General features: G+C 39.7%; 3 protein-coding genes across 6 annotated transcripts in view; all 3 read right to left on the reverse strand.

The window, feature by feature from the left end:
* Positions 1-271: 271 nt before the first annotated feature.
* LOC147056995 (uncharacterized) overlaps positions 272-27,836 on the reverse strand; it is a 59,275-nt gene continuing 31,710 nt past the window's right edge. For 2 of the 4 annotated variants that reach the window (XM_085911255.1, XM_085911253.1), the window contains 11 exons: positions 19,792-27,705; positions 19,226-19,303; positions 18,942-19,073; positions 18,574-18,714; positions 17,859-18,069; positions 17,420-17,498; positions 3,982-4,065; positions 3,522-3,686; positions 3,071-3,241; positions 2,846-2,937; positions 272-2,328 (listed from right to left, as the gene is read on the reverse strand). In XM_085911255.1, the coding sequence (XP_085767381.1) occupies positions 2,118-2,328; positions 2,846-2,937; positions 3,071-3,241; positions 3,522-3,686; positions 3,982-4,065; positions 17,420-17,498; positions 17,859-18,069; positions 18,574-18,714; positions 18,942-19,073; positions 19,226-19,303; positions 19,792-27,705 (9,278 nt within the window). In that variant the 3' untranslated portion in view covers positions 272-2,117. The remainder of the gene's footprint in view (positions 2,329-2,845; positions 2,938-3,070; positions 3,242-3,521; positions 3,687-3,981; positions 4,066-17,419; positions 17,499-17,858; positions 18,070-18,573; positions 18,715-18,941; positions 19,074-19,225; positions 19,304-19,791; positions 27,706-27,836) is intronic. The other 2 variants (XM_085911254.1, XM_085911256.1) reach the window with 2 other exon arrangements.
* LOC147056996 (uncharacterized) lies at positions 4,263-15,232 on the reverse strand. The gene is made up of 8 exons (XM_085911531.1): positions 15,146-15,232; positions 9,899-14,908; positions 7,744-9,475; positions 7,602-7,698; positions 7,540-7,564; positions 7,187-7,468; positions 4,903-6,375; positions 4,263-4,445 (listed from the first exon to the last, which is right to left on the reverse strand). Exons 1-8 carry the CDS (start codon positions 15,230-15,232, stop codon positions 4,263-4,265), a joined length of 8,889 nt encoding a protein of 2,962 aa, XP_085767657.1.
* On the reverse strand, positions 15,766-17,386 carry LOC147056997 (uncharacterized). Its single transcript, XM_085911532.1, has 2 exons — positions 15,860-17,386; positions 15,766-15,771 (listed from the first exon to the last, which is right to left on the reverse strand). Exons 1-2 carry the CDS (start codon positions 17,384-17,386, stop codon positions 15,766-15,768), a joined length of 1,533 nt encoding a protein of 510 aa, XP_085767658.1.

Raw genomic sequence — 27,836 nt, forward strand, 5'->3', positions numbered from 1 at the left:
TGTCCCCATTCATTCAACTCTTCAACATCACACAAACTTCAATATAATTGCACATTAATTCATCTTGTTCGTCGTGCTTTTATCACACTTGGTAGAAATGCTAGCCCTCTAAGGGGTGGTGCATTCTACGTTCTGGTAACAATGCATTACAATACAATTTGAAGTAGTCCAGGCATATTTCAGCCAAATTTCTTTTTACTTTAAAATTCTAACCCTACTGTAAAACTCCACTTTGAAACCAGTCATTTTTCACACAGATGATATTCTGCAAATAACTGACATTATGGAATGTTTTCAAAGTGACATGGAGAAACGTTGAAAGGAATTATATTGGATTTGTGTTTTTTTGTATTAGCCCAGCAATCTATAGAAAACAGACAAGCACCAAAAATCATTTACTTTGTAGTCTTTTATTCTCTATCAGCCAAACGCACTGCAGCCATTTTATTTGTATCTTTTTTGAGTTTTGAACAGCAATACATGCCCTTATAGATGTTTATACATATGTATGAGGATATAATTGTCTGCATCACAGAAAAAGGGGGGTGCTGATTTCTTGAATTAAAAGTATGGTATACCTGTCACAGTGATCTTCCACGAGTTTTTTCTCTTCCTCTCGCAAAAAATAAACAGTGAAGTGGTAGTGAAAAATTAAAACATTTCCATACAGGACTGATACTCTGAGCGGGAATATTGATTTATTGAAGCTCTCAAACGTTCTCATTACGCTTGTGTCACAATCTTCCAAGTACACTCCATTTGTCCTGACAAAGAATTAGACAAAATGTTATACTTGATTGTAACACAGCTTGCGCACTAAAAGCATGGAAGGCAATCCATCCTGACATTCAGGAGTGCAAATAAAGATTGTGTAAAATAAATCTCTTTCTACACTTTGCGTACATAAATTAGTGAACCCCTTTTGTAATCACCCAATACAGAACTTTCACTGAATCACACATTCAACACAATCGAGCATGTTAATCATAAATAAATAAATGCATCAGAAACAACATCACTTTACAACAGCAACATGTGCCATTATTGTTCATTAAATAGCTTGTCACTGGCAAAAAAAAACAAAAAACAAAAGGACTCAAAGTTTTACACTGTCAGTGGGAATCTACCGGAGCCACTGATGAGACAAAAGGCTATTTCAATCACCTTTGTACCCCCTTTTCTGAGTTATCTAGGACACAAATTAACCCTTTAAAATAAGACGTAAAATGTGCTTGGAAAAAAAAAAAAAATCAAATTAATCAAACACCAAAGGCATGCATGGACCAACAACATAGTAAATCAACAGTTCAGTAAAACTTCCTCACACACTCACCATACATACCAGAAGAGCCGTGATCAATAATTTAGGACACAGTGCCAACAAAAGTCTGTTTGAAAAGAAAAATACAAAAGGATTCTAAAGAGTGACGTGGGATAAATGGACAAAACTACAAAGCCAGGACCATAATGACAGATTTTGATTAGTCATGCCTGTCCTACTTCACATGATTGATTAATCATTCCTAGGCTACAGATGTCAGTATTATCTAGATTAGGTTAGATACGATCAGAATGCCCGAGAGACACATTACACATAGCCGACACAAAAATACAACAGCAGAAGCAGCAGCGGTAGTAGTCGTTAAATAAACACACTCATGTTTAATCAGATTTTTCTTAGCCAAGATCTCGCTAAGTCTGGCGGTGAGAGGCAGTGTAGCGTGAAGAATTGTTTTGTGTTTTTTTAGTTCAAGCACCCACTCAGGAGAGTATTTTTTTTTAGATGGATAGACCAGTGTGGGCTAGAACTGAGAAGCATTTCTGATGTCTTTGTTGCTCTACCACATAATAAAGACGAAAAAACGTAGACTATGTTGACACAAAACCTAAAATTGATCAGGTAATATATTCTTTGGTCACAAAAAGGCAAAATAACAAACATCATTAGAACAAAGAAATCAATGAATATGTAACACCATCAAGGGAGGGAAACTGAAAATAAAAACAAATAATCAGAATTTAAATGGGAAGACCGTGGTAGCTTTGAGGTGCACGCTGGGATTGCATGTGGCAAATGCATAGGATAATTCGTGTAGCAAGGGAGCGTGTTACACATTCTACTGTTTCTCTTCTTCCTCACTATCGTCGTCGTGGTCCTCCCGATGTTCTTCATAGTAGTGGTGAAACAGCTGGTGCAGATGCTGCTGGAGTTCGTGCGGTCTGGAACCTTTTGTAGGGCCGTCCACTTGTTCGAGAAGGACCTGTTTGGGCTGACCACCTCCCTGCACCACTGTCCGTCTGAGGGTCTGACCTTTATGCATGTGGGCCCTGTGCAGGGAAACATTTAAGTGCTCAGAAAAAAAAAAAAAAAAAGATTTTTATACGTGAATGCTGTTATCAACAAAGAACACAACTAAGAACTATAAGCCTGGTTGCTGCATCACTGCATAATGTAGAAAGCCTTAGATACCATGCAAAGATACCATGTGAGAAGTTTAACACAGAAATCTGATAGGCCACTAAGTGATGCAATAATAATGGCGCGACAAAGATATAACTGCCGGTCAAAGAGACGCAAACTTTGGTTCGCGTGTCACAGTTGAAACATTTACAAAATCCACTTTTTATATTATTAGAGTTAATATGAAAATTTCAAGCAGAGTTAAAAAGTATTTGCCTGCTTCTTTAAATCACGCTTTAGCCCTATGAGAATAAAATAGCTTTTTCCATCCCACTTCAGACCAAGACAAATGTGTTAGTAATAAAGCTACAAGACTGCAATCTCTAGTCTGAAAGCGAGAACACACCAAGAAAACCAAACGCATGCGCTCCAGCTTCCACAAACCTCCGAATCACAGTTCCGTCATCTTTGACAGTTTCACTTTCAACCACATGAGGAAGCTCTGCTCTGGTAAAATCCCCAATATAACCAAGCGCCTGGTGGCATTGAAGGAAGCAACATATCATCGCGATTCAATTGAAGATTTGTTCAATTGCAGTTTGTTTAAAACAAATGTGACAAGTGTGTGTGTGTGTGTGTGTTGGGGGGGGGGGGGGGGGGACGACAAACCTGGTTGAAGTCCTCTTCGGCTGAGGGGAGGTCAGAAGCCAAAGACAAGTCCCCTTTGTGTGTCACTGTTCTTTTACCCTCTACCACGGTCGTTCTTTCTGCTAGACTGACTTTACGCACCTCAGCAGTTGCTTGTGAAGCTGAGAAACCCTCACTCTCAGCAAAAGTAACCTAGAAAACAAAACATAGGGCATCGCAACAAAAGTCCAACTCACAAAATCATTACCACGAGAAGAGCATGAGGAGTAGCTGCAAGGGTCACATTAGACAAGAAGAGGTAACAGGGGAAGGAGAAACTATGCTCACCGCTTAACTTAGATGAAATGTCAAGCAGGGAAACACGAAACTGGTTAGGTGGTACAGTAAGGGACAATATAACACATTCAGACATCTTGATATATATATGTTAACGAGTAGTAAGAATTGTATGCCATATCTCTTACACACATACCTCTGTATGGTCTCCCTCGCTCTTAAGAATAGTGCGCTTCACCACTTTTGAGTATCCGTCTCCCTCTGTGACACTAATGGACCTCTGGGGGGATCCCTCTATTGAGACCTCCTCCCGTTCCACACCATCCGAGGAAACGCACTTGCGAATGATCTTTCGAGTAACCTGGGAAAGGTGCAAAATTCACTTTGAAATCAGAGGGCAATGTTTGCAAGTTTTTGGGACGTTTTTAAATGATTTGACACAAATTCCCCTCAGTTCAATTGCACAATACAAAAACAAAGTTTGAAATGCATGCATTGGCACTTTAATATCATTCTTGTCAATATTTATTAGGTTCTTCAATGCCCACACACTAAACCCCCAAAAAGTTTCTTGGAAAAAGGTTTTATTGTACTTGTGTGATACTAGATCTGTACTACTCTGAAGAATTTTCACGTCACAGATAATCCTACTGTACCGTTCTGACAACGATGTGCCCATTTTCATCTTGGTACTTTTCCTCCGTCACAGTCTGAGTAGGAATGTCAGGCATTTCATCAGCCTGTAATGGAAGAAAGACAGATTTCTAGAATGAAACTTGAGGAATATGAGATTTAAAAGCACATCAAAGACAGCAAATCCAAATCCAAAATGCATACTCAGGGAAAAATATGTGTGCAAATGAAGAAACAAGTGCCACTAACCATAATAGCACACTTTATACTCCATATTTTATCCACTTTGATTAGTCTAAAACTGTTAGACCGGTATTTTAAACTGAAAACCTAGTTTGGTTAAAATCACACCCTTCATGCTCCATCCATCCACCATCAAACTTGTTGGGGTGGATACCTGAATGACAACTCTCCTTCGCACAATTCTGGTACTCAAAAATTCATCATCAGAACTTTCAGACATTGAGCCAATCTCTGCGTTGATCTCCTGACCAAGTAGAACAAAATCCATTACGATTAAATGTAAGAACACATCCAATTGAATAAAAAAAAATTGCAAGCAAAGCAAGTAAGAAAAAAAGTAACATGGTGTACTTTCCAGAGATGTGTTAAATTTCATACTCTGGACAGTACAACATAGAAGGTTGTTAGTCTTTCAAAAGAAGAAATACAAAAATAATCAAATAATGATAAAAAAAAACACTCTTGTGTTTGCTCCATGAACTGATGGGTGATTATGAAAGCTGTAAATTTTGAAAATGATACATGCAAAGTTAGGACTGGTTAAATAAGAAATCCCAAATAAAACTGTGGGTTATAAAAAATTCATTAACATGACCAGAGGGTAAGCAGTCTTTCTTTATGCAGTAAATCTAACGTTTAGTTATGATCAGCCTTTAAAAAAAGCTTGCAAGGCCAGGACAGTCCACTAAATCTGGCCTTACCCTCGTCAGAGAATTATTATCATCATATGCTCTTAGTTTAGAGCTGGGCAGGTCACACAGGGTGAATTCCTCAAGAGATGCATCTGATTGGAATAATACATCTTCACTCTCAGTGGGTACAACTTCTTGAAGAACAGAAGCATCTTCGTAATCTTCACTTCCAGAGGAGAGCAACATGCGTCTATACACAGTTTCTTTTTCTTCTGGGCGACTGCGGTCATCCCAAAGCTGACTTTTAATAGAGCGAGATGGTAACTCTGGTTCATCAGGCTCAGTCTCTGAGAAATCTGACACAGCTTGTATGCAGTCAAAGTAGTGCTCTGGATCTGAATATTCAGAAGGTGGCCCATGTTTATCGATGTAGACAACATCTTCATATTCAGGGGTCACGTGGGTAGAGGTCGTTGAAGTTACTGTATAGTCAGGGAGGACAGTGTACGCCTCATCAGAAGTGAATGAAGTCATTGTTTTTGTTTCAATGGAGCTGGGTTGAGAATCAGGTACATCGTTGTCTACTAAAGCGAGGGATTCTTCCAGGTGCTCCCAATGAGCTCTTAAGTCTACCTCATCTGAATAATCATCAGTTTGGAATTGATCTTCAAAAATAAACTGTCTTCCAGAGGTATCTGTTTCCAGATTATGTACACAAGCCAGTGAACTAATCTCATGTGAGGACATCTCAAACTTTGCTGAGGTGGAGCATGGTATCAGTTTCTCAAAACTTGCAAAAGTAGCTGTTTCTTGGCTCGACATTTCTGAAGTTTCTTTGGATAAATCTTGAAGACTCTTAGTTGATGGTTCATCTGCTTCAGAGGACAACAACTTGTGTCCTTGATCTTGAACATCACTTTTAAAATATTCTTTGCACAGATTACTTGGTACATCTTCAGAACCTTTAGAGGAAATAGCTTTCCTTACGTCTGAGGTGAAACTCTTGTCTGTATCATCTCGCTGCATACTGGCACTTACACTAGGACACAGCTCTTCGTATTCAAGAATCTGATTGCCCTTGGAGGTTTTGTCGTTGGGTTGTGAGGAACGTGGGCAAAGAATTTTGGAGATGAGCCCTTCATCTTGTGTCATTTTTATTTTTTCGAGATCTGACGGCAAATAGTCCAGTTGTGTTGATTCAAAACCTGGTAGAGTTGGTGTGGGGCTTGATGACGTGATAATTTCCTCCTCAACACTATGTTGAGCTGAGTCTTTAGCCATTGAGCTGAACCCTTCACATTTCTCAAGGAATATCAGACCTTCTTTGTCGGCAGTTTTTGGTGAGCCAGTATCAGTAGTCAGTGAGACCTCAGATTGTGTTTTACTTTGATAAAAAATATCTGCAGTAGGTAATTCTATATTTCCACAGTGTGTGCTTTCGTTACAATGCATTGACTGTATGTTTGTTGCAAAGCACTCAAAATCAGGATGTTTTTCATCTTTAGGCTGGGAAAGATTTGTCTTGGAAGATGATGTTGACACCTGCAGGAAATGATGGAATGGAAAAAATGAAAATGATTTGTGATTGATGAAAAATGAAAAAGTCAAATTAAACATGCTTTTCTACAAGGCCAGGTGTCTCGGATGCAAAAATTCACTTAGAGCCCCCTAACATCTACTGTAGATCATTCCAGTAGTATTGTATAACTACAAACTATATCCAAATCAAACACATTACATCAATTGACTGGAGATAGAGAGATTCCCATTGACTATTAATAGTAAGCTGAATTAGAACATGCCATTGAAAATACAATGACATTTTACAGGGCTGGGCGCAAGTGAACTTGTGTCAAAATCTGTAATATGTGTTAAATGAAGCTGGACATGCACCTATTGGAGGAGCTTTGGTTTCTATTCCTACACCAGTGATGTAACCTCAATTTGTACATAAGTCAGAAAGTACTATAGTCAATCAGTAACCTGAAGAAACACAAGACTTACATACGACATATATATTGTGTGTCGGACCATTGTAAACCAAGGAGCCCCTGTAAATTGCTGATGCTGTTATAACATCAGTGTAGAGAACATCACATTCACCATCAAAATGCTGAACACATTACTTCATAACAATTACAACAGTTGTTGCGGTACAGCTGTCCCCTATCCCTAAAGAAACCATTCCTCCTGCTTTAATGCAAACGCGCCATGACAGTGGGGACACTATGTGCAATTAGTAAAAGCTTGATGTAAAAGTTTCATTCCAACAATATACAGTCTACGGCCAAAATTAGGAATTATGTGAAGCAACACTGCATTCTCTGCAGAACAAGACCTTCTGCTGTCTTACCGGCAGAGATGAACTTTTGTCCATTTTTTCTGACTGTCTTGTCATGTCTTTAAAAGGCACATCTTGGTTGTATATCATCATAAATGGAGATATAGTTGTTGTCTCTTTATGCACACTCAAAAGTGGTCTTTCTTCCATTGTTTCATTCCTTGTTTGAGTTTGTTTGCTAAAGGCCTCTTTGACTTTGAAATTGTCAGAAATGTCCATTTTTTCTTTCACAGATGGCATGTGACTCAACTCCGGCTGGCGATTATTGTCAACTGTGGCCTCATTCAGTTGAGGCTTGATGCTGTTTATGAGTTCAAAATTACTAGATTCTTTTAGAAATTGATTCTCCTCATTGGCTGTTAAACATTCATCGTTGCTTTGCGCAGAAGTCTTTTCAAAGCCTTTATCAAATGCAGTTACACCTGACATTAATGTGTCACAGACATGTTTTCCCCTATAGACTGGATCATATATGTGTGCCTTTAATCTGTGAGATTGTTTGTATAAAGGTCTTAGGTCTGTGTCTACACTTTGATCAATGAGATAGTTTTCAGACTGTTGTTTTAAACATTCTTCTGAATCCAGAAATTCAGGGGCAGATGGTCTTAATTTTGACAAACAGGGGTCAATAAATGACTGGATAGCCATATTTTCCTGGAGTGTTGTGTTTTGTGTTTCAACGCCAAGGACAGATTTAGATGAATCTGGTTTGATTTCATCATGACATTGACCAACAAACCTTTGATCCAATACAGATGATTCTGATGAAACTGGTAAGAACTGGTAAGAAGTAGATACGATCTGACAGTCTGAAGGACAGCTTTGAGTCGAGAAATTGTCAACGGAGCAGGTGGATGCCTGGATTGGATGATTAGTGTTCATAGTGGTAAAACTACACAGGGATGAGATACTTGGCCCTTCTACAACCAAGAAGGAAGCGACTGGTTGAGGATCATAATTAGACTTTTGTTCTTCATCTAAATTTATAAACATTTTAAAAGAGGAACAGTTTCCCTTATAGAGGGGATCTAACAAAGGTGAAATTAATTTTTTATAAGGATGGAAGTCTTTAAATACTGGGGACATAGATGACACATTTGTAGGCGTAAAAGTATTTCGATGGAACTGACATTGACCTACATTTATAACACTATTGTCATCAGAAAAATACTTAAGACAAAGTTCTGATGACTCAGCATATGACAATGTTGATGGAAGAGGAGCTGATCGATCTTCAGAATACCTTAAGTAATAATTACAATGTTGTCTATTGTTTTGATCAAATATCATATTAGAACAAAATGAAAATTCCTCAACTGATGCCGCAGAATCTGGGGAGGATGCTTTAAAGTCCAACAGAACTCGCTGTAGCGACGTGTCCAGCGCTGAATAAACTGAATCTGGAGACAACCCTCTGTCACGACCCTCCCAATCTGAAACACTTGACTGGGGTGAGGATGACCTTTGGTCAATGCATTGACCTTGATTCTCGATTTGGGCTATGTCAAATTGTGGAACAGGTGAGTCAGGAGAAAGAGCCGTGAATTCACAGAGAGATGCTACAGACTCTGGAGAATATGGTCTTTCCCCGATGGTCAACTCAGCAATGGAGGAGTCAGACAACTCATCAAAGGAATTAGTCATTAGTAATATAGGCCTGGACTCAAACACCGTGGCATCTGCTGGTTTTGCTTGTGTAAGGCCACGGACGACATCTGCATATGTAAAAGGTCGAGCACATGTTTGAGGCTGGCCTAAAATTAAAGAAACTTTAGTTTCTTTTCTGAAATCTGACGATACCGAATCTGGTGATTCTGGCCTTCTGTCATCAAAGAAATCTTTGATACATAGTTCTGAATACTCAACATCAGAGAAATATGACAGCGGAGAATTTGGCTTATCCTCGGAATACCTTAAGTAATAGTTACAATGTTGTGGGCCGGGACTATATGAACATTTCCTAACTGATGCCACAGATTCTGGGGAGGATGCTCTAAAGTCCAGCAGCCAGTCCCTAAGAAGTGCAGTGTCCAGATCTGAAGAAACAGAATCTGGAGACAGCGCTCTATTATCAAATAAAAGATCTAGTTTGATGTCTGATGAAACAGACTGTGGAGAAAGTGGTCTGTTCTCATCAAAAAGATTGGTGAGACAGAAATCACGACCCTCCCAATCTGAAACACTTGACTGGGGTGTGTATGACCTTTGGTGAATGCCATGATTCTCAATTTGGGCTATGTCAAATTGTGGAACAGGTGAGTCAGGAGAAAGAGCCGTGAGTTCACAAAGAGATGCTACAGACTCCGGAGAATATGGTCTCTCTTTGATGGCCAACTCAGTTGTGAAGGAGTCAAAAAACTCATCAAATGAATCAGTCATTATTATTATAGGCCTGGACTCAAACGCCGTGACATTATACATGGCATCTGCTGTTTTTTCTTGTGTGAAGCCACGGACGACATCTGCATATGTAAACGGTCGTGCACATGTCTGAGGCTGGCCTAAAGTTAAAGAAACTTTAGTATCTGTTCTGTAATTTTCTGACGATACAGAATCTTGTGATTCTGGCCTGCTGTCATCAAAGAGATCCTTGATACATAGTTCTGAATACTCGACATCAGACAATGATGACAGCGGGGAAACTGGCCCATCCTCGAAATAACTTAAGTAATAGCTGCAATGTTGTAGGTTGGGACGATATGAACATTTCTTAACTGATGCCACAGATTCTGGGGAGGATGCTCTAAAGTCCAGCAGCCAGTCTCTAAGAAGCGCAGTGTCCAGATCTGAAGAAACAGAATCTGGAGATAGCGCTCTGTTACTAAATTGGAGATCTAGTTTCATGTCTGATGAAACAGATTGAGGAGAAAGTGGTCTGATCTCATCAAATAGATTGTTGAGACAGAAATCACGACCCTCCCAATCTGAAACATTTGACTGGGGTGTGTATGACCTTTGGTCAATGCATTGACCTTGATTCTCGATTTGGGCTATGTCAAATTGTGGAACAGGTGAGTCAGGAGAGAGAGCAGTGAATTCACAGAGAGATGCTACAGACTCTGGAGAATATGGTCTCTCGCCGATGGCCAACTCAGCAATGGAGGAGTCAGACAACTCATCAAAGGAATCAGTTATTAGTAATATAGGCCTGGACTCAAACGCTGTGGCATCTGCTGGTTTTGCTCGTGTAAGGCCACGGACTACATCTGCATATGTAAAAGGTCGTGCACATGACTGAGGATGGCCTAAAATTAAAGAAACTTTAGTTTCTTTTCTGAAATCTTCTGACGATACTGAATCTGGTGATTCTGGCCTGCTGTCATCATAGAGATCTTTGATACATAGTTCTGAATACTCAAAATCGGACAAATATGACAGCGGGGAATTTGGTCTATCCTCAGAATACCTTAAGTAATAGTTACAATGTTGTAGGTCGGGACTATATGAACATTTCTTAACTGATGCCACAGATTCTGGGGAGGATGCTCTGAAGTCCAGAAGCCAGTCCCTAAGAAGTGCAGTGTCCAGATCAGATGAAACAGAATCTGGAGACAGCGCTCTGTTACTAAATAGGAGATCTAGTTCTATGTCTGATGAAACAGATTTTGGAGAAAGTGGTCTGTTCTCATCAAAAAGATTGGTGAGACAGAAATCACGACCCTCCCAATCTGAAACACTTGACTGGGGTGTGTATGACCTTTGGTGAATGCCATGATTCTCAATTTGGGCTATGTCAAATTGTGGAACAGGTGAGTCAGGAGAAAGAGCCGTGAGTTCACAGAGAGATGCCACAGACTCTGGAGAATATGGTCTTTCCCCAATGGCCAATTCAGTAGTGGAGGAGTCAGAAAACTCATCAAAGGAATCAGTCATTAGTAATATAGGCCTGGACTCAAACGCCGTGACATTATACATGGCATCTTCTGTGTTTTCTTGTGTGAAGCCACGGACGACATCTGCATATGTAAACGGTCGTGCACATGACTGAGGCTGGCCTAACATTAAAGAAACGTTTGTTTCTTTTTTGAAATTTTCTGATGATACTGAATCTGGTGATTCTGGCCTGCTGTCATCAAAGAGATCTTTGATACATAGTTCTGAATACTCAACATCGGACAAATATGACAGCGGGGAATTTAGCCTATCCTCGGAATACCTTAAGAAATAGTTACAATGTTGTAGGTCGGGACTATATAAACATTTCTTAACTGATGCCACAGATTCTGAGGAGGATGCTCTAAAGTCCAGCAGCCAGTCCCTAAGAAGTGCAGTGTCCAGATCAGATGAAACAGAATCTGGAGACAGCGCTCTGTTACTAAATAGGAGATCTAGTTCCATGTCTGATGAAACAGATTTTGGAGAAAGTGGTCTATTCTCATCAAAAAGATTGGTGAGACAGAAATCACGACCCTCCCAATCTGAAACACTTGACTGGGGTGTGTATGATCTTTGGTGAATGCCATGATTCTCAATTTGGGCTAAGTCAAATTGTGGAACAGGTGAGTCAGGAGAAAGAGCCGTGAGTTCACAGAGAGATGCCACAGACTCTGGAGAATATGGTCTTTCCCCAATGGCCAATTCAGTAGTTGAGGAGTCAGAAAACTCATCAAATGAATCAGTCATTAGTAATATAGGCCTGGAATCAAACGCCGTGACAGTATACATGGCATCTGCTGTTTTTTCTTGCGTGAAGCCACGGACGACATCTGCATATGTAAACGGTCGTGCACATGTCTGAGGCTGGCCTAACGTTAAAGAAACGTTAGTTTCTGTTCTGAAATGTTCTGACGATACCGAATCTGGTGATTCTGGCCTGCTGTCATCAAAGAGATCCTTGATACGTAGTTCTGAATACTCGACATCAGACAATGATGACAGCGGGGAAACTGGCATATCCTCGAAATAACTTAAGTAATAGCTGCAATGTTGTAGGTTGGAATGGTATGAACATTTCTTAACTGATGCCACAGATTCTGGGGAGGATGCTCTAAAGTCCAGCAGCCAGTCTCTAAGAAGTGCAGTGTCCAGATCTGAAGAAACAGAATCTGGAGATAGCGCTCTGTTACTAAATTGGAGATCTAGTTTCATGTCTGATGAAACAGATTGTGGAGAAAATGGTCTGATCTCATCAAATAGATTGTTGAGACAGAAATCACAACCCTCCCAATCTGAAACACTTGACTGGGGTGTGTATGACCTTTGGTCAATGCATTGACCTTGATTCTCGATTTGGGCTATGTCAAATTGTGGAACAGGTGAGTCAGGAGATAGAGCCATGAATTCACAGAGAGATGCTACAGACTCTGGAGAATATGGTCTCTCCCCGATGGCCAACTCAGCAATGGAGGAGTCAGACAACTCATCAAAGGAATCAGTCATTAGTAATATAGGCCTGGACTCAAACACCGTGGCATCTGCTGGTTTTGCTTGTGTAAGGCCACGGACGACATCTGCATATGTAAAAGGTCGTGCACATGTCTGAGGCTGGCCTAAAATTAAAGAAACTTTAGTTTCTTTTCTGAAATCTTCTGACGATACCGAATCTGGTGATTCTGGCCTGCTGTCATCAAAGAGATCCTTGATACATAGTTCTGAATACTCGACATCAGACAATGATGACAGCGGGGAAACTGGCCTATCCTCGAAATACCTTAAGTAATAGCTGCAATGTTGTAGGTTGGGACGATATGAACATTTCTTAACTGATGCCACAGATTCTGGGGAGGATGCTCTAAAGTCCAGCAGCCAGTCTCTAAGAAGCGCAGTGTCCAGATCTGAAGAAACAGAATCTGGAGACAGCGCTCTGTTACTAAATGGGAGATCTAGTTCTATGTCTGATGAAACAGATTGTGGAGAAAGTGGTCTGTTCTCATCAAAAAGATTGGTGAGACAGAAATCACGACCCTCCCAATCTGAAACACTTGACTGGGGTGTGTATGACCTTTGGTGAATGCCATGATTCTGAATTTGAGCTAAGTCAAATTGTGGAACAGGTGAGTCAGGAGAAAGAGCCGTGAGTTCACAGAGAGATGTCACAGACTCTGGAGAATATGGTCTTTCCCCAATGGCCAATTCAGTCGTGGAGGAGTCAGAAAACTCATCAAAGGAATCAGTCATTAGTAATATAGGCCTGGACTCAAACGCCGTGACATTATACATGGCATCTTCTGTTTTTTCTTGTGTGAAGCCACGGACGACATCTGCATATGTAAATGGTCGTGCACATGACTGAGGCTGGCCTAACGTTAAAGAAACTTTAGTTTCTATTCTGAATTTTTCTGTCGATACCGAATCTGGTGATTCTGGCCTGCTGTCATCAAAGAGATCCTTAATACATAGTTCTGAATACTCGACATCAGACAATGATGACAGCGGGGAAACTGGCATATCCTCGAAATACCTTAAGTAATAGCTGCAATGTTGTAGGTTGGGACGATATGAACATTTCTTAACTGATGCCACAGATTCTGGGGAGGATGCTCTAAAGTCCAGCAGCCAGTCTCTAAGAAGTGCAGTGTCCAGATCTGAAGAAACAGAATCTGGAGACAGCGCTCTGTTACTAAATAGGAGATCTAGTTCTATGTCTGATGAAACTGATTGTGGAGAAAGTGGTCTGTTCTCATCAAAAAGATTGGTGAGACAGAAATCACGACCCTCCCAATCTGAAACACTTGACTGGGGTGTGTATGACCTTTGTTCAATGCCATGATTCTCAATTTGGGCTATCTCAAATTGTGGAACAGGTGAGTCAGGAGAAAGGGCTGTGAGTTCACAGAGAGATGCTACAGATTCTGGAGAATACCGTCTCTCCAAGATGTCCAACTCAGTTGTGGAGGAATCAGAAAACTCATCAAAGGAATCAGTCATCAGAAATATAGGCCTGGACTCAAATGCTGTGACATTATTCATGGCTTCTGCTGTTTTTTCTTGTGTGAAGCCACGGACAACATCTGCATATGTAAAAGGTCGTGCATGTGACTGAGGCTGGCCTAAAATTAAAGAAACTTTGGTTTCTTTTCTGAAATTTTCTGACGATACCGAATCTGGTGATTCTGGCCTACTCTCATCAAAGAGATCCTTGATACATAGTTCTGAATAGTCGACATCAGACAATGATGACAGAGGAGAAACTGGCCTATCTTCGGAATAACTTAAGTAATAGCTGCAATGTTGTAGGTTGGGACGATATGAACATTTCTTAACTGATGCCACAGATTCTGGGGAGGATGCTCTAAAGTCCAGCAGCCAGTCCCTAAGAAGTGCAGTGTCCAAATCTGAAGAAACAGAATCTGGAGACAGCGCTCTGTTACTAAATAAGAAATCTAGTTCCATGTCTGATGAAATAGATTGTGGAGAAAGTGGTCTGGTCTCATCAAATAGATTGGTGAGACAGAAATCACGACCCTCCCAATCTGAAACACTTGACTGGGGTGTGTATGACCTTTGGTGAATGTCATGATTCTCAATTTGAGCTAAGTCAAATTGTGGAACAGGTGAGTCAGGAGAAAGGGCTGTGAGTTCACAGAGAGATGCTACAGATTCTGGAGAATACCGTCTCTCCAAGATGTCCAACTCAGTTGTGGAGGAATCAGAAAACTCATCAAAGGAATCAGTCATCAGAAATATAGGCCTGGACTCAAATGCTGTGACATTATTCATGGCTTCTGCTGTTTTTTCTTGTGTGAAGCCACGGACAACGTCTGCATATGTAAAAGGTCGTGCATATGACTGAGGCTGGCCCAAGATGAAAGAATTTGTAGTTTCTTTTCTGAAAGCTTCTTTTTCTGGAGAACAGGAGTAGTGTGTTTTTGGTTCGCTGTTTTCAAAACTATGTTTGAGAGAAAGGTCTGAGTGTTCATCTCTTGGTTGTAGATCATCTCCATTGTAGTTTAAGAAAAAGTTGCAATGTTTGTCTTTTTCTTGTTCAATCAATTCAGAACATAGAAAACTATTGATAATTGATAATCCTACCTCTGTCGAGGATGATACCGGATATTCTTGCCACTTGCTTTGGACCAAATCCTCAACATCGGAAGGTGTTTCTTTGCATATTGTCATTGTTTTATCTTTTTGAAACTCTAAAGTGTACTTTGGTCTTTCCACCAAGTTAAAGATAATTGGGTTTTTGGATTGTATTTGTGATAAACTGGTAGCCATCTCCATTGATGGTCTGTCTAAATTGTTTTCTGAATTAACATTTACTTCTGTTGACTGTTTCATCCAACTAGATTCTACCGAATCTTTATTTTGATTATTTTCTTCTATGTTTTTTCTTAAATCTGATATACAAGGCTCGGGATCATATGTTGATGGTTGTAAAACATAAGGTTGAGGTGCCAACTTGGAAAACCAATAATCAAGAAAGGATTCCTTCGTATTTTTGTTTTCCTCAAGGTCTTGAGGATGAGATTGAATCGACATTTGTTTTCCATTAACACTTTCTCTCCCTAATTTATCAATCATTACTTCTTTGATTCTTTGCAGTGATTCAGGCTTTTCTGCTTTGAGGTCATTCTCATCATAACATTCAGTCTTATGTGATGCGGGCGCATTCGCGTAATACTGGAGATCAGATTTTTGTCTTGAATGTGCTACATCTTGTGAGAAAAAGGCATTTGACGTTTTGTAATTGTCATCTTGTGGATAAATATGACCGAAGGACAATTTTGTTTCGAAAGTTCTAACATTGGTTGGTACTGTTTGGTCTTGTGTCATTTGAGGTAAGGGTTGAGTATCCCCTGAATACTGTAAAAAATAATCACAATATTGACTCATAAGTTGGGAACGGGTTAATTCAGAGTGCAAGAGCTCAAGGAATGAGAAGCTGTGCTGAGAAGTCTGAGATTGTGGTGAAGAGGGACGCCAATCCATATCTGACAACTTACATTCATGATTATTTGTGCCGAAACCATGCAAAGCATGTCCATTGAAGGAAGTTACTTTATGCAAACATTCGAAAGGGAGAATGTTTGAAGACAAACTCTGAAAGTCTTGCTGGATAAGGACACTGTCAGGTAGAGATGAACTGTGTTCTGCAACTCGAGAGACAAAGTTCTCTGCAGGTGTATCTGTTCCACCAAATTGTGGCCTACTATCACACACATTTGCAAGATTGGGGTCTGTAATATTTTCAACAATTTTCAGTTCAGGTGAAGTACATTTGTTAGAGCTTGAATAGAGAGTCCAACTAACATCCATTACAGGAAGGTCTGTCGTAAAACCCTTCCTTTTGCTGAGAGGGGAGTCAGGAGACATCGCCCTGTAATCACTGATTGACATGACAGATTCAGGTGATGACAGTCTAGGGAAAGTCTCACTTAATGTCCAAAATTCTGCTGGTGAGAAACACTTTTCATGAACGCTAGTGTCATAATCTAGAGATGTGGAAGATGTTTCATCATAGTCAGATGTCTGTCGTGTATAGATAGGCAAATAAAGGCTGGAAGAGACAGTCTTTGCCCTACACTTCTCATTGTTTGGACTGATTGAACTACAAATATCAGAACTCTCTGTTGAGTCACATGCCATATGAGTGTTCTTACTATCATCCAATAGTTGGTACTTGGCTGGAGCAACAGTGGATGCCACTGTCAAGACATCATCGTCATCATCATCAATGAAGTACATGTTATCCTGAAACTCAACATTATTAACTTGGGTTTTTGAGTTTCCATTGCTTGATGTAAATGGATCATAGCCCATGCCCACGTTATGGCCCCATGGGGTCTTGGGATGACCATGGAATTCTTTGAAGAGCGGGACTTCAAATTCATCAAGACACTTCTGGTAGACTTGATTGTCTCTATCTATATCTGTGTTATCTTCAGTTATCTTAAGAGTTGTTTCGTGAATCTTTGTTGAAGCAAACCCGGTAGGACCAGAGGTTCCTTTTAATCTTTCTGTGGGGAGTTTTAGAGTGCTAATCTGCGAAATATAATTTTCGTGAATTTCTTCAAAGTCAGTCTCAGCTTGATCTGACTCAGATAAGATCAGACTAATGTCAGTGATAGATCCAGATGATGGCAACTTTAAAGTTTCAGGTGACCACTGATTCTTGTTAGCATTCAAAGTCCCAGAGATGTTTCGGTTGTGTTTCTCCTTGACTTGGCATTGATCACTACCATGAAAAGGCTTGGAGACACAAGTATTGCAGGAAATTTGCTGGTCTTTCACTTTGTACCCGACATATGCTCGTGTTGCTTTGCTCTCCATTGCAGCTTCTGTTTTGATGGGGAGCGTACTTACTTGCTCTTCTAAGTTGACATAGCGTGCATGTTCATGTGAAATTACATCATCTGAAGTCCACAGGTTAGGGTTGAGTTCACTGCAAAACAGAAAGTAGACATAGTCACATATTAAGCTTTCAAAATATATGTAAAATCCATTAACTGTATAACTGTCAAACACACATTAGCACATAAACATTTTTACGTACAGTATAACATAATTAACTTACATAAAATGCCAGTGCAGTTTATTCAGTGAGTCTTTATTTTTTGAAGATCCGTTCCAAAATGAGGTAATTGGTAGCTCCTTTTCAGCACTTTCATTCAACGTTAAACAACAATAATAATAATAATTTTCTTATTCTCAAAATAATAAATGATTTAATAATTAGCTAAATTTATCTACTCAGATATACACCTCATATTTGGAAATCAGATAAATAAAATTGGCAATTTACTGTGAGATCTCAAGCTCCTCCAAAAGGTCACCATGCATGCTCTCTGAGTGGGTCTGTCCAGCAGGCTCTGCCCATGAAGGAATGTCAAGTAGAGAAGCTACAGATAGGTCCTCTTCAGAAACAGCTGGGGGAGGTTTGCGATCTGATTCAACCCTTCTCACAATTCTGGGGCTGTCCACATCTTCTTGCACTGAAGACAAAGCCACTGACACTGGAAAAGCAATTATTATAGTTACACACATACATAATAACAAATGCACTTATTTAGTATACCGTATTTTCCGGACTATAAGGCGCACCTAAAAGTCTAACATTTTCTCAAAAGCCGATCGTGCGCCTTATAGTCTGGTGTGCCTTATATGTGGACCAAATTCCTAAATTTAAACTGGCCCGAAGCATTGTGTCATGAAATCAATCATAAGTGGCCCGCTGAAAACTATGAATCATGAATCAAAAAGACTATGGATCATTATTTTGTGATTATAAAGTAATTTTTTGTGTCTGAAGTTGAAATACAAATCATAAAATGGAGAATGATTTGATTTGGATTAAAAATATGGCATGATGCATTAATGGTGAGCCTTATATAAGGACAAAGTTGTAAAATGGGCCATTCATTGAAGGTGCGCCTTATAGTCCGATGCACCTTATAGTCTGAAAAATACGGTACTAAATTCAAAAGCCTTTGACAGAAAAAAAGATCTCCTAAAGCTACCTTCACTATGGTCCAATGTCTTCTCAATCTCTGCATATGTTCTTGAGGTTTGTTCTTGAATTGACTTGTTCATCTGGGTTTCAATTAGATGAACAATATCCATTCGATTGATCTTGGTCAGTCTCTTAATCAGGCAATCTTCTGTGGAATTATTTCACAATGATTATCAGCGTGTTCAGTATACGTGTTGTAGTATATATACAGTATGCAAATGGAAAATTATAAAAGACAAAGTCCCCGTGAAATGAAAATCAAAGGTTTTAAAGTTTTAACAAGCTTGTCAAATTTAAATGAATAGAGAAAAAGCCAAATCTTCCTTCACCTCCTTTCTAGTCTGTCTTTTCAAACAAATCTGAAGTAATATGTACCTGTGGCATGTTTGCCTTCCCGTTCGACCCAATGTTGAAGTAAGGCATGGCTTTGTTCTTGAAGTGAATTGGGATTCTGTGTTCTAACTAATTGGATATCATCCTCATTGAATTCCAGTTCTCTTGCCAGCTCTGGGGACGACAAAATACAAATATTGAAAATATATACACATATTGAGTGAATTTTTGCTGACAAAAATATAACATATATTTCAGTGTTATACATAAATATCAGCATGAGGAAGACAGATTGTGCTACAATCATTAAGAAAAGGACAGTTTACCAGTCCAGCTGAAGCCAAGGAGATCTGCAATGATAGATAATGTCTCCTCTTTTCTGTCAGCATCATCCTGCCAATCCACTAAAATACCACCACAGTAAAATAAAAATATTTTTCAATGTCACTGTACACATATTTTACTGAATTTGCTAAATACATCTACTAGTGTCATTTTCCCAAGACTATGGCTTTACGTATTATAACACACCTGAAATCAAATGTGGAAATGTAATGTTGACATTGATGAAAAGATAAAGGTTGGATTCATCACTCTAAAGAGTTTCCAAAATAAGATCAGCAGATGAAACTTAGTAATATTAGGAAGCTAAATTAGTATCAGGGATACCAATAGTGTGCATCAACATAAGATTGTTAACTAAACCAACATGACCATTCAATCTTGAGATAGGACAGAGACACAGATGAGATGGACAAGAAACTCACGAACATGCAAAAATGTCACAACATGCACACACGTGATGTCAGAATGCTCTTACAAAGAAGAAAAGAGTTCTTGTTGCCATGGAGAAGAACTAGGAAAGCAAAAGCTCGTTTAGACCTGGCCATACCTGCCATGCATTCTGGAGTTTGTTCATCGGTGATTCTCCGCATCTGATTTTCCACCGTGTCATCCCAGGTAGGCCTAGATTCAAACACATCTGCTGTACCAGAAGACGGTTGCACAGCCGTCAAAGGATCCAAATGTAAACTGCTCGGTGTTGGAATGTCGTACGTAAAGATGACAGAATCGGGACTCTTGTGACTTGAGCTGCTGATGTCATCAGTATCCAATGAAATAGAGGATTCTTCAGTCTTAGAGATATGAATTTCTTTCACTTTTGTTGAGGGAAGAGGTCTAGCTGAGGAAAGGCTAGATTCATACGTGGGTTGAGCACTGTCAGAACAACTCCTGTTGTTTTTACCCGAGGCTTTGCTTGGAGCACCATCTGTCTCAGATCTTGTTCTGCGAATCATGGCCGGGTCTTCTGTTTTGCTAACCAAATCATGCTCAGAGTACTTTTGAGCTCTGTCCAGTTTTATTTGACTATCCTCCTTTGTTATGCCGCCTTGATTGACAATGGCCTGTGAACCTGAAAAAGACATTTCAATGACTGAGCACTGATCTTCCTCATCCTCATCTGCAGAGGAGTATAAGAGACCACAACTCTGCGTTTGGTATTCTAATGTACCCACGTGTGTGCTTGACTCATTGACAGCAATTGTGGGGTCAGGATAGTTTACGCTAAGGCCACTAGGTCTTTTGTCATCACCTTCAATAACGGTTAGCTTCTCCAATTCTGTTGGGGAACCGAGCTGAACTTCTGTTGAGCTACCAAGATCAGCTTCAGAAATGTGCTTCTCACTCTTTGACTTCTCACATGAGGGTGTGAGAAGAGTTCTAGGTTTGGGAATAGGAACAATGTGCTTTGTTGGCTTCTGTGGAATTTCCTCGCCAACTGAATCACTATCGTCAAATTTTGACATGGTGCTTTGCTCATCCTCAGTCTCCTCTGAATCTTCATTCACTTGATGTCCCTCTACTTGAAAAAATGCATGTCCTTCAACTTCATCAAAATCTCTTGTCAGATCAATTGCTCCCCCTCTCGTCATTTCAAATAGCTTTCCTTCTTCAAATTGAAATTGTTCAGGGGTTTGGTCATCACTTGGTGATTGAGCAGGTGATTGATGAAGTCCTCTGTCCTCTGCATAATCATAATTCCTCAGTTCATCAGCCCGTTCGTTGTAGGCTACAGAATCATCAAAACCTGATGTAAAATATTGGGTTTCTTTAGCACACACTATTATCAAAGGTTCACCGATTCCTTGCCGTAGAATATCGTTGTTATGTGGTTGTGGGTCTTCTACGCAGCTAGAAAAATGTGTACCAACAGCATCACCATCAGATGGGTTTTCCTCATAGATTTGTAGACACTTTTCACTTCCTTGAAACTCTGTGATTATTTGCGACTCAAATTCTTCCCTCTCTTCGTGCATACTATGACTTGAATCAATATCTGTTTCTGCAACTCTTTTTTCAAAAGATTTTTCTGGTGTATCTTGGAAAGAACATGGCATAGCTGGGTCCATTTGTTTGTCAAGCTCAACATCCTCATGATCACTTGTGCATGAGGGTGTATATGGGGATGTATCTCTTTTCGTTTTAGCTTCTTGTTCTATTTCATCAAAGGTTTTGATCTTTGCAGCCATTTTAAACAATTCCTCTTCTGGGGTAAATTGATTGATTGTCGAATAATCCTCTTTTTCATCTTCATGGACAGAGGGAGTTTTGTCACCTTCCATTTGCGCGACACATTCGGATTCATTGTCATCTTTACTTATATTTGTGTCAAAAGCAAAACATGCTTTAAGTTGTGATGCATAATCCTCGTAAACAGCTGCCTTGGCTGGCAACGTCCTGTCTCCAGTGTTGTATGATTGAGTGGGGCTTCCCTCCAGAGAGTCCTGACAAGGAGATTCCCTAGAAGGACTTGGCTCGATGGAATCAGGGGATTTCTTGGAGGACATATCTTCCATGACTGGACTTGCCTCCAGAGAGTCTTGTTGATAATGCTCTTGAACAGGTTCATCAAAACCGACAGTGTCAAGGTTATTAAAATCAACTGGCCTTTGTGGCCTTTCACTCAAAGTTTCAAATGGATTTGTGAATTCCACAGGACTTTCACCGTACTTTTGCTTGTTGGTATTTTCAAGTTTCTCCTCATAAGACGATGTCACTTCATCAGAAACAAATGAATCAATGTCCGTCTTTTTTTCCTTTGCGAAGATAACTTGTTCAAACATTTCCTCAGTAACCTGTCGTTGTGGTTGTTCATCAAATTTCCTTTCAAGACACTGATTCAAGTCAGCTGTCATTAGGCAGGCCAATCCTGACATATCTTTCACTGGTGTGGGAGCCTGGTTATCAATTTTCTTACCGATGTAGACTTCCTCAAATAGTTGTTCATCAATTGTGATTTCTTCATCCTCATTGTTCATGTCAGGGGCCACTGGTAGCGATCTTGTTTCCAGACTGTGATCCAAGTTGTTTTTCAGTATTGACACCAAACCTGACATATCTTTCTTTGCTGTGGGTGTCAGTTTTTTGGGTTTTCTCGCAATATGTACTTCTTTAAGTAATGGTTCATAAATTGTGATTTCTTTATTATCATTGCTCATCTGAGGGGCCACTGTGAGTTCTTCATCATCATCTCTCAAACTGGAACGAGGAGTCTTATTTCTTTCTTCTCTGAATTCAGTTTCTTCGAAATATTTCGGTTCTGTGTCAAATCCAGTCTCATTAGAAGCGAGTGTGTGTATGTCTTTCTCTTTTTCCTTTATTAGGATAGTTTGTTTAAAATGTTCCTCAATGATCTCCTCTTGTTGGGGTTGATCTGTTACAGGACCAGATTTGAGACCTTGATCCATGTCCTTTTTCATCATGGACACCATCCCTGACATATCTTTCACTGTTGAAGATGGCTGGTTATATGTTTCCTTCTCAATGTGGACTTCTTGAAATAATGATTCACCTGTTAGGATTTCTTCATGGGCCACTGCTAATTCTTCATCGTCTCCCAAACTGGAACGTGGTGTCCTATTTCTGTCTTCTGGTATGGCAAAATGTTTCTCTTCTGCGCTAATCGTTCCTTTATCAGAGACAAATAGGTGAATGTCTTTCTCTTTTCCCTTTAAGATAAGCTGTTCAAATGGTTCTTCAATTATATTCGCTTGTGGTGGGTGATCTGGTACAAACCCTGATTTTAGACTTTGATCCAAGTCATTTTTCATTAGGGACGCCAAACCTGATATATCTTTCATTGCTGTGGGTGCCTGGTCCTTGTTTTTTTTGCCAATATGAATTTCTTCAAATAGTGACTCCTGAAATTTTATTCCTTCATTTTCATTGTTCATTTGAGGGGCCACAATAAGTTCATCATCTCCCAAACTGGAATGAGGTGTTTTATTTATTTCTTCTCTTACATCAGTTTCTTCGAATTGTTTAAATTCTATGCCAAACACAGCCTCATCAGAAGCAAATGGGTGAGTGTCTTTCTCCTTTGTCAGTATAATTTGTTCAAAATGTTCCTCAATTATATTCTCTTGTGGTGGGTGATCTGGTTTAAACCTTGATTCTAGACTCTGATCCAAGTCATTTTTCATTAAGGATGCCAAACCTGACATATCTTTCATTGCTGTGGATGCCTGGTCCTTGGTTTTCTTGCCAATATGAACTTCTTCAAGTCGTGGCTCCTCAAATGTGATTTCTTCATTATCATTGTTCATTTGAGGTGCCACAATAAGTTCTTCATCATCATCATCATCATCATCTCCCAAACTGGAACAAGGTGTTTTATTTATTTCTTTTCTTAAATCGGTTTCTTTGAAATGTTCATGTTCTGTGTGAGACATAGCCTCATCAGAATCAAATGTGCGAATGTATTTCTCTCTTCCCTTTTGTAGTATAATTTCCTCAAAATTTTCCATGATTATGTTCTCTTGTGGTGGGTGATCTGGTACAAACCCTGTTTCTAGACTTTGATCCAAGTCATCTTTCATTAAGGATGCCAAACCTGACATATCTTTCATTGCTGTGTGTGCCTGGTCCTTGGTTTTCTTGCCAATATGAATTTCTTCAAGTCTTGGCTCCTCAAATATGATTTCTTCATCATCATCGTTCATTTGAGGTGCCACAATAAGTTCTTCATCATCATCATCATCTGCCAAACTGGAACAAGGTGTTTTATTTCTTTCTTCTCTTAGATCAGTTTCTTCGAAAGGTTCATGTTCTGTCTGAGACGTAGCCTCATCAGAATCAAATGGGCGAATGTATTTCTCTATTCCCTTTTGGAGTATAATCTGTTCAAAATTTTCCTCGATTATGTTTTCTTGTGGTGGGTGATCCGGTACAAACCCTGTTTCTAGACTTTGATCCAAGTCATTTTTCATTAAGGATGCCAAACTTGACATATCTTTCATTGCTGCAGGTGCCTGGTCCTTGGTTTTCTTGCCAATATGAACTTCTTCAAGTCGTGGTTCATCTATTTGGGTTTCTTCATTAAAAGTGTTCACATGAGAGACCACTGTAAGTTCCTCATAGTCATCCCCTAAACTGGAACGAGGTGTCTTATTTCTATCTTCTCTTTTTTCTGTTTCTTCGAAATGTTCATATTCTGTGCCGAACACAGCCTCATCAGAAGCAAATGGGTGAATGTCTTTCTCTATGTCCTTTATTTGTATAATTTGTTCAAAATGTTCCTCAATTATATTCTCTTGTGGTGGTTGATATTGTTCAAACGTTGTTTCTAGACTTTGATCCAAGTCATTTTTCATTAAGGATTCCAAACCTGACATATCTTTCATTGCTGTGGGTGCCTGGTCCTTGGTTTTCTTGCCAATATGAATTTCTTCAAGTCTTGGTTCATCTATTAGGATTTTGTCATTAAAACTGTTCACATGAGAGACCACTGTAAGTTCCTCATAGTCATCTCCTAAACTGGAATGAGGTGTCTTATTTCTATCTTCTCTTTTTTCTGTTTCTTCGAAATGTTCATGTTCTGAGCCAAACACAGCCTCATCAGAAGCAAATGGGTGAATGTCTTTCTCTATTTCCTTTGTTAGTATAACTTGTTGAAAATGTTCATCAATTATATTATCTTGTGGTGGTTGATCTGGTTCAAACGTTATTTCGAGACTTTGATCCAAGTCATTTTTCATTAAGGATGCCAAACCTGACATATCTCTCATTGCTGTGGGTCCCTGGTTATTGATTTTCTTGCCAACATGCACTTCTTCAAGTGATGGTTCATCCATTATGATTTCACCATTGTAATTGTTAATCTGAGAGGCCGCTGAAAATTCATCATAGTCATCTCCCAAACTGGAACGAGGTGTCTTATTTCTGTCTTCTCTTACATCGGTTTCTTCAAAATATTCGTCTTCAGAGGTGAATGTGTGAATGTCCGTTTCTTTTTCCTTTGTTCGGATAGTTTGCTTAAAATTTTCTTCGACGATATCCTCTTGTTGGGGTTGATCTGTTACAGTACCAGATTCGAGACATTGATCCATGTCAGTTTTCATTATGGACACCAACCCTGACATATCTTTCACTGATGCAAATGCCGGGTTATCTTTTTTCCTGTCAATATGGACTTCTTCAAGTAGTGGTTCATCTGTTGTGGTGTCTTCATTATTATTGATTACCTCAAGAGCGACTGCATGCCCTTCATATTCATCTCCCAAACTGGAACGAGGTGTCCTATTTCTGTCTCCTGGTATGAAAGTTTCTTTGAAATGTTTTTGTTCCGTTCCAAATCCAGCCACATCAGAAGCAAGTGGATGTAGATATTTTTCTGTTCCCTTCACCAGAATGATTTGTTCAAATTCATCCTCATTGATACTCTCTTGTAGGGGTTGATCTCTTACAGGTGGAGTTTCTAGACACTGATGCATGTCAGTTTTCATTAATGACACCAAGCCTGACGTATCTTTTGCTGAAGTGCATGCCTGTTTATCTGTTTTCCTACTAATGTGGACTTCTTCCAGTCGTGGTTCTTCAACTGTGATTTCTTTAACTTCATTATAATTGTTCATCTGATGGGTGAATGCAAATCCTTCATCAATCCTTTGATTATCAAAATGAGAGATAGTTTCTGTGAATGAACTGCAGATTGGTAATCTATCATCCAAATTTTCCTCATCTGATCTCTCCAGTTGAAAGCTCACATCTAAGGCTGTAGATGTTTGCTTGAATAACTGGTACTCTGGACTTTCTTCAAGCTCAGCCTTTATGTCAGCACTGAAGTCCTCAGAAGGCCTGCGGTCAGGGCTTATCTGCAAATCTTCAGATAAAGTCGAACGGGTGCTGATAGTTTGCTCTTCAACTTGCATCATTCCCCAGCTCGTACCCGTTAATAGTTCTTTCTGAGGACTAGTCATCCCCTTGTCAGGATGAATTGTATCAGCAGTGTCTACCTTGTTTTTCAGAGAAACATCTGGTGCATCAAGGGACTTGTAATTTGCCGTTTGAATGTGAGATTTTGCTTGATGTGTGCTAGGGGCATCTTTGGGAGCGACTCCTTCCCGTACCGTAATACTTGGAGGAACAATGGAATTGTACTCAAAAAGTCTATCTTGACTTTTTGAAGGGTCATTTCCAAACTGGAATGCTTCCGTTAGCTCCTTAACAGACATACTTTGCTTTTCAAAAGGCTCCGTTGACTTTCTGCCTATGTGAATTTCTCTTTCATCACAAAATGTGACCATCTTTCCAACATTTGCATCCGAAATCAGTAGTGATTCTTTAGAGGTATCTTTAAGTATGCCTGTTTTCAGATTTCCAGTGTCAGATTTGTCACTTCTCTGAAAGTCATTGTCATGATGAGGAACTCTGAGCAGCTGAGTTTTAGGTTTTGGTGGTGATTGGGGACTTTGGTCAGTCCCCTTTTCCGTTTCAAAATCCGCTAGTTCACTTTTTTGTGTGGAATCACAAGATGCCAATGCTTTGTGCTCAAAAAGCCCTGATTTATTTTTTGAAGGGTCCTGGCCAGTCTGGAATGCTTTCATCAGCTCCTTAACAGACATAGTCTCTTCTAATCTTTCTGTTTGAGATCTGGGGGATTTGGGAACGCTGGGGAGCTGTGGCATTTCACTCTCCATTTTTGATTTTGTTAGAGATGATCTTGATATTTGTACTCGAGAGTGTTTTTGACCTTCATCCTCTTCAACTTTGCTTTGTAAGGCTTTAACCCGGTCTTTTATTGATCCTATGGGTGTTTCAACCACACGAGGAGAAGCTGGCGGCTCTATTGCTGGTGTGAAAACAAGGCCACTCTCATTCAGAACAGCGTCACCATCCAAAGACTCCTCAGAGCTCACTCTTTCCAGCTCTCCTTCAGAGCTACTATTTCCAGAACGATCTCTGTCTCGTAGCTTCCTTCTAATAGGTTTTTTGATGTCAGGGGGCCTTTGTTTACCATCAGATTTCACATTAAACTGTTCAATAGATTCTTGCACAACCGCCTTTTGAGAATCATACATCAATGGGGATTGGTGTTCCATTTTTTTGTCTATGCCAAGGTATGACTCCATACATGCCAAGTCTCCATCTTCTGTGCTAAGTCTGCTTAAAGTGCTCGTTGTCTCAACATTCCTTTCTTCATGTGACTCAAAACCCGACAACCTCTTTGTTTTTCTTGCACTATCCTCTCGCAATTCCTCTTGAGCATTAGTAATCCGGTTACCCTGAATCCCTCCAAGTTTTCCACGCCTGTCTTGGAGTTCATAGATGGCAAGAGTTTCCTTTTCTTCATTCCACGCAGAACCATCTCCTTCCAAAGTTTTTATGTGATCTAATTGCTCAGAATTCGAAGCAGGAATTTTTATGTCTGACATGTCGGAGAGAAGATCCGGGCTTGCAAGGGTTGCAGGGTCCAGAGGTTGACTCGTTTTCAGTGAGAAAGTCTCCATTGATTCAGATTCATCATCTTCAGTTAAAAAAGGTTCATCAACCAAAAAGGGTAAATGACAAGGGACAAATGAAGTGGGGAAGAGAGACATCAGAAAATTTTGATCAAGACAATGCTGTTAAAATCCAGACTGAGTTCAGAGATCATGG

This window comes from Syngnathus leptorhynchus, chromosome 5, assembly GCF_054491065.1.
Source record: "Syngnathus leptorhynchus isolate UIUO chromosome 5, UIUO_Slep, whole genome shotgun sequence".
NCBI classification, from domain to species: domain Eukaryota; kingdom Metazoa; phylum Chordata; class Actinopteri; order Syngnathiformes; family Syngnathidae; genus Syngnathus; species Syngnathus leptorhynchus.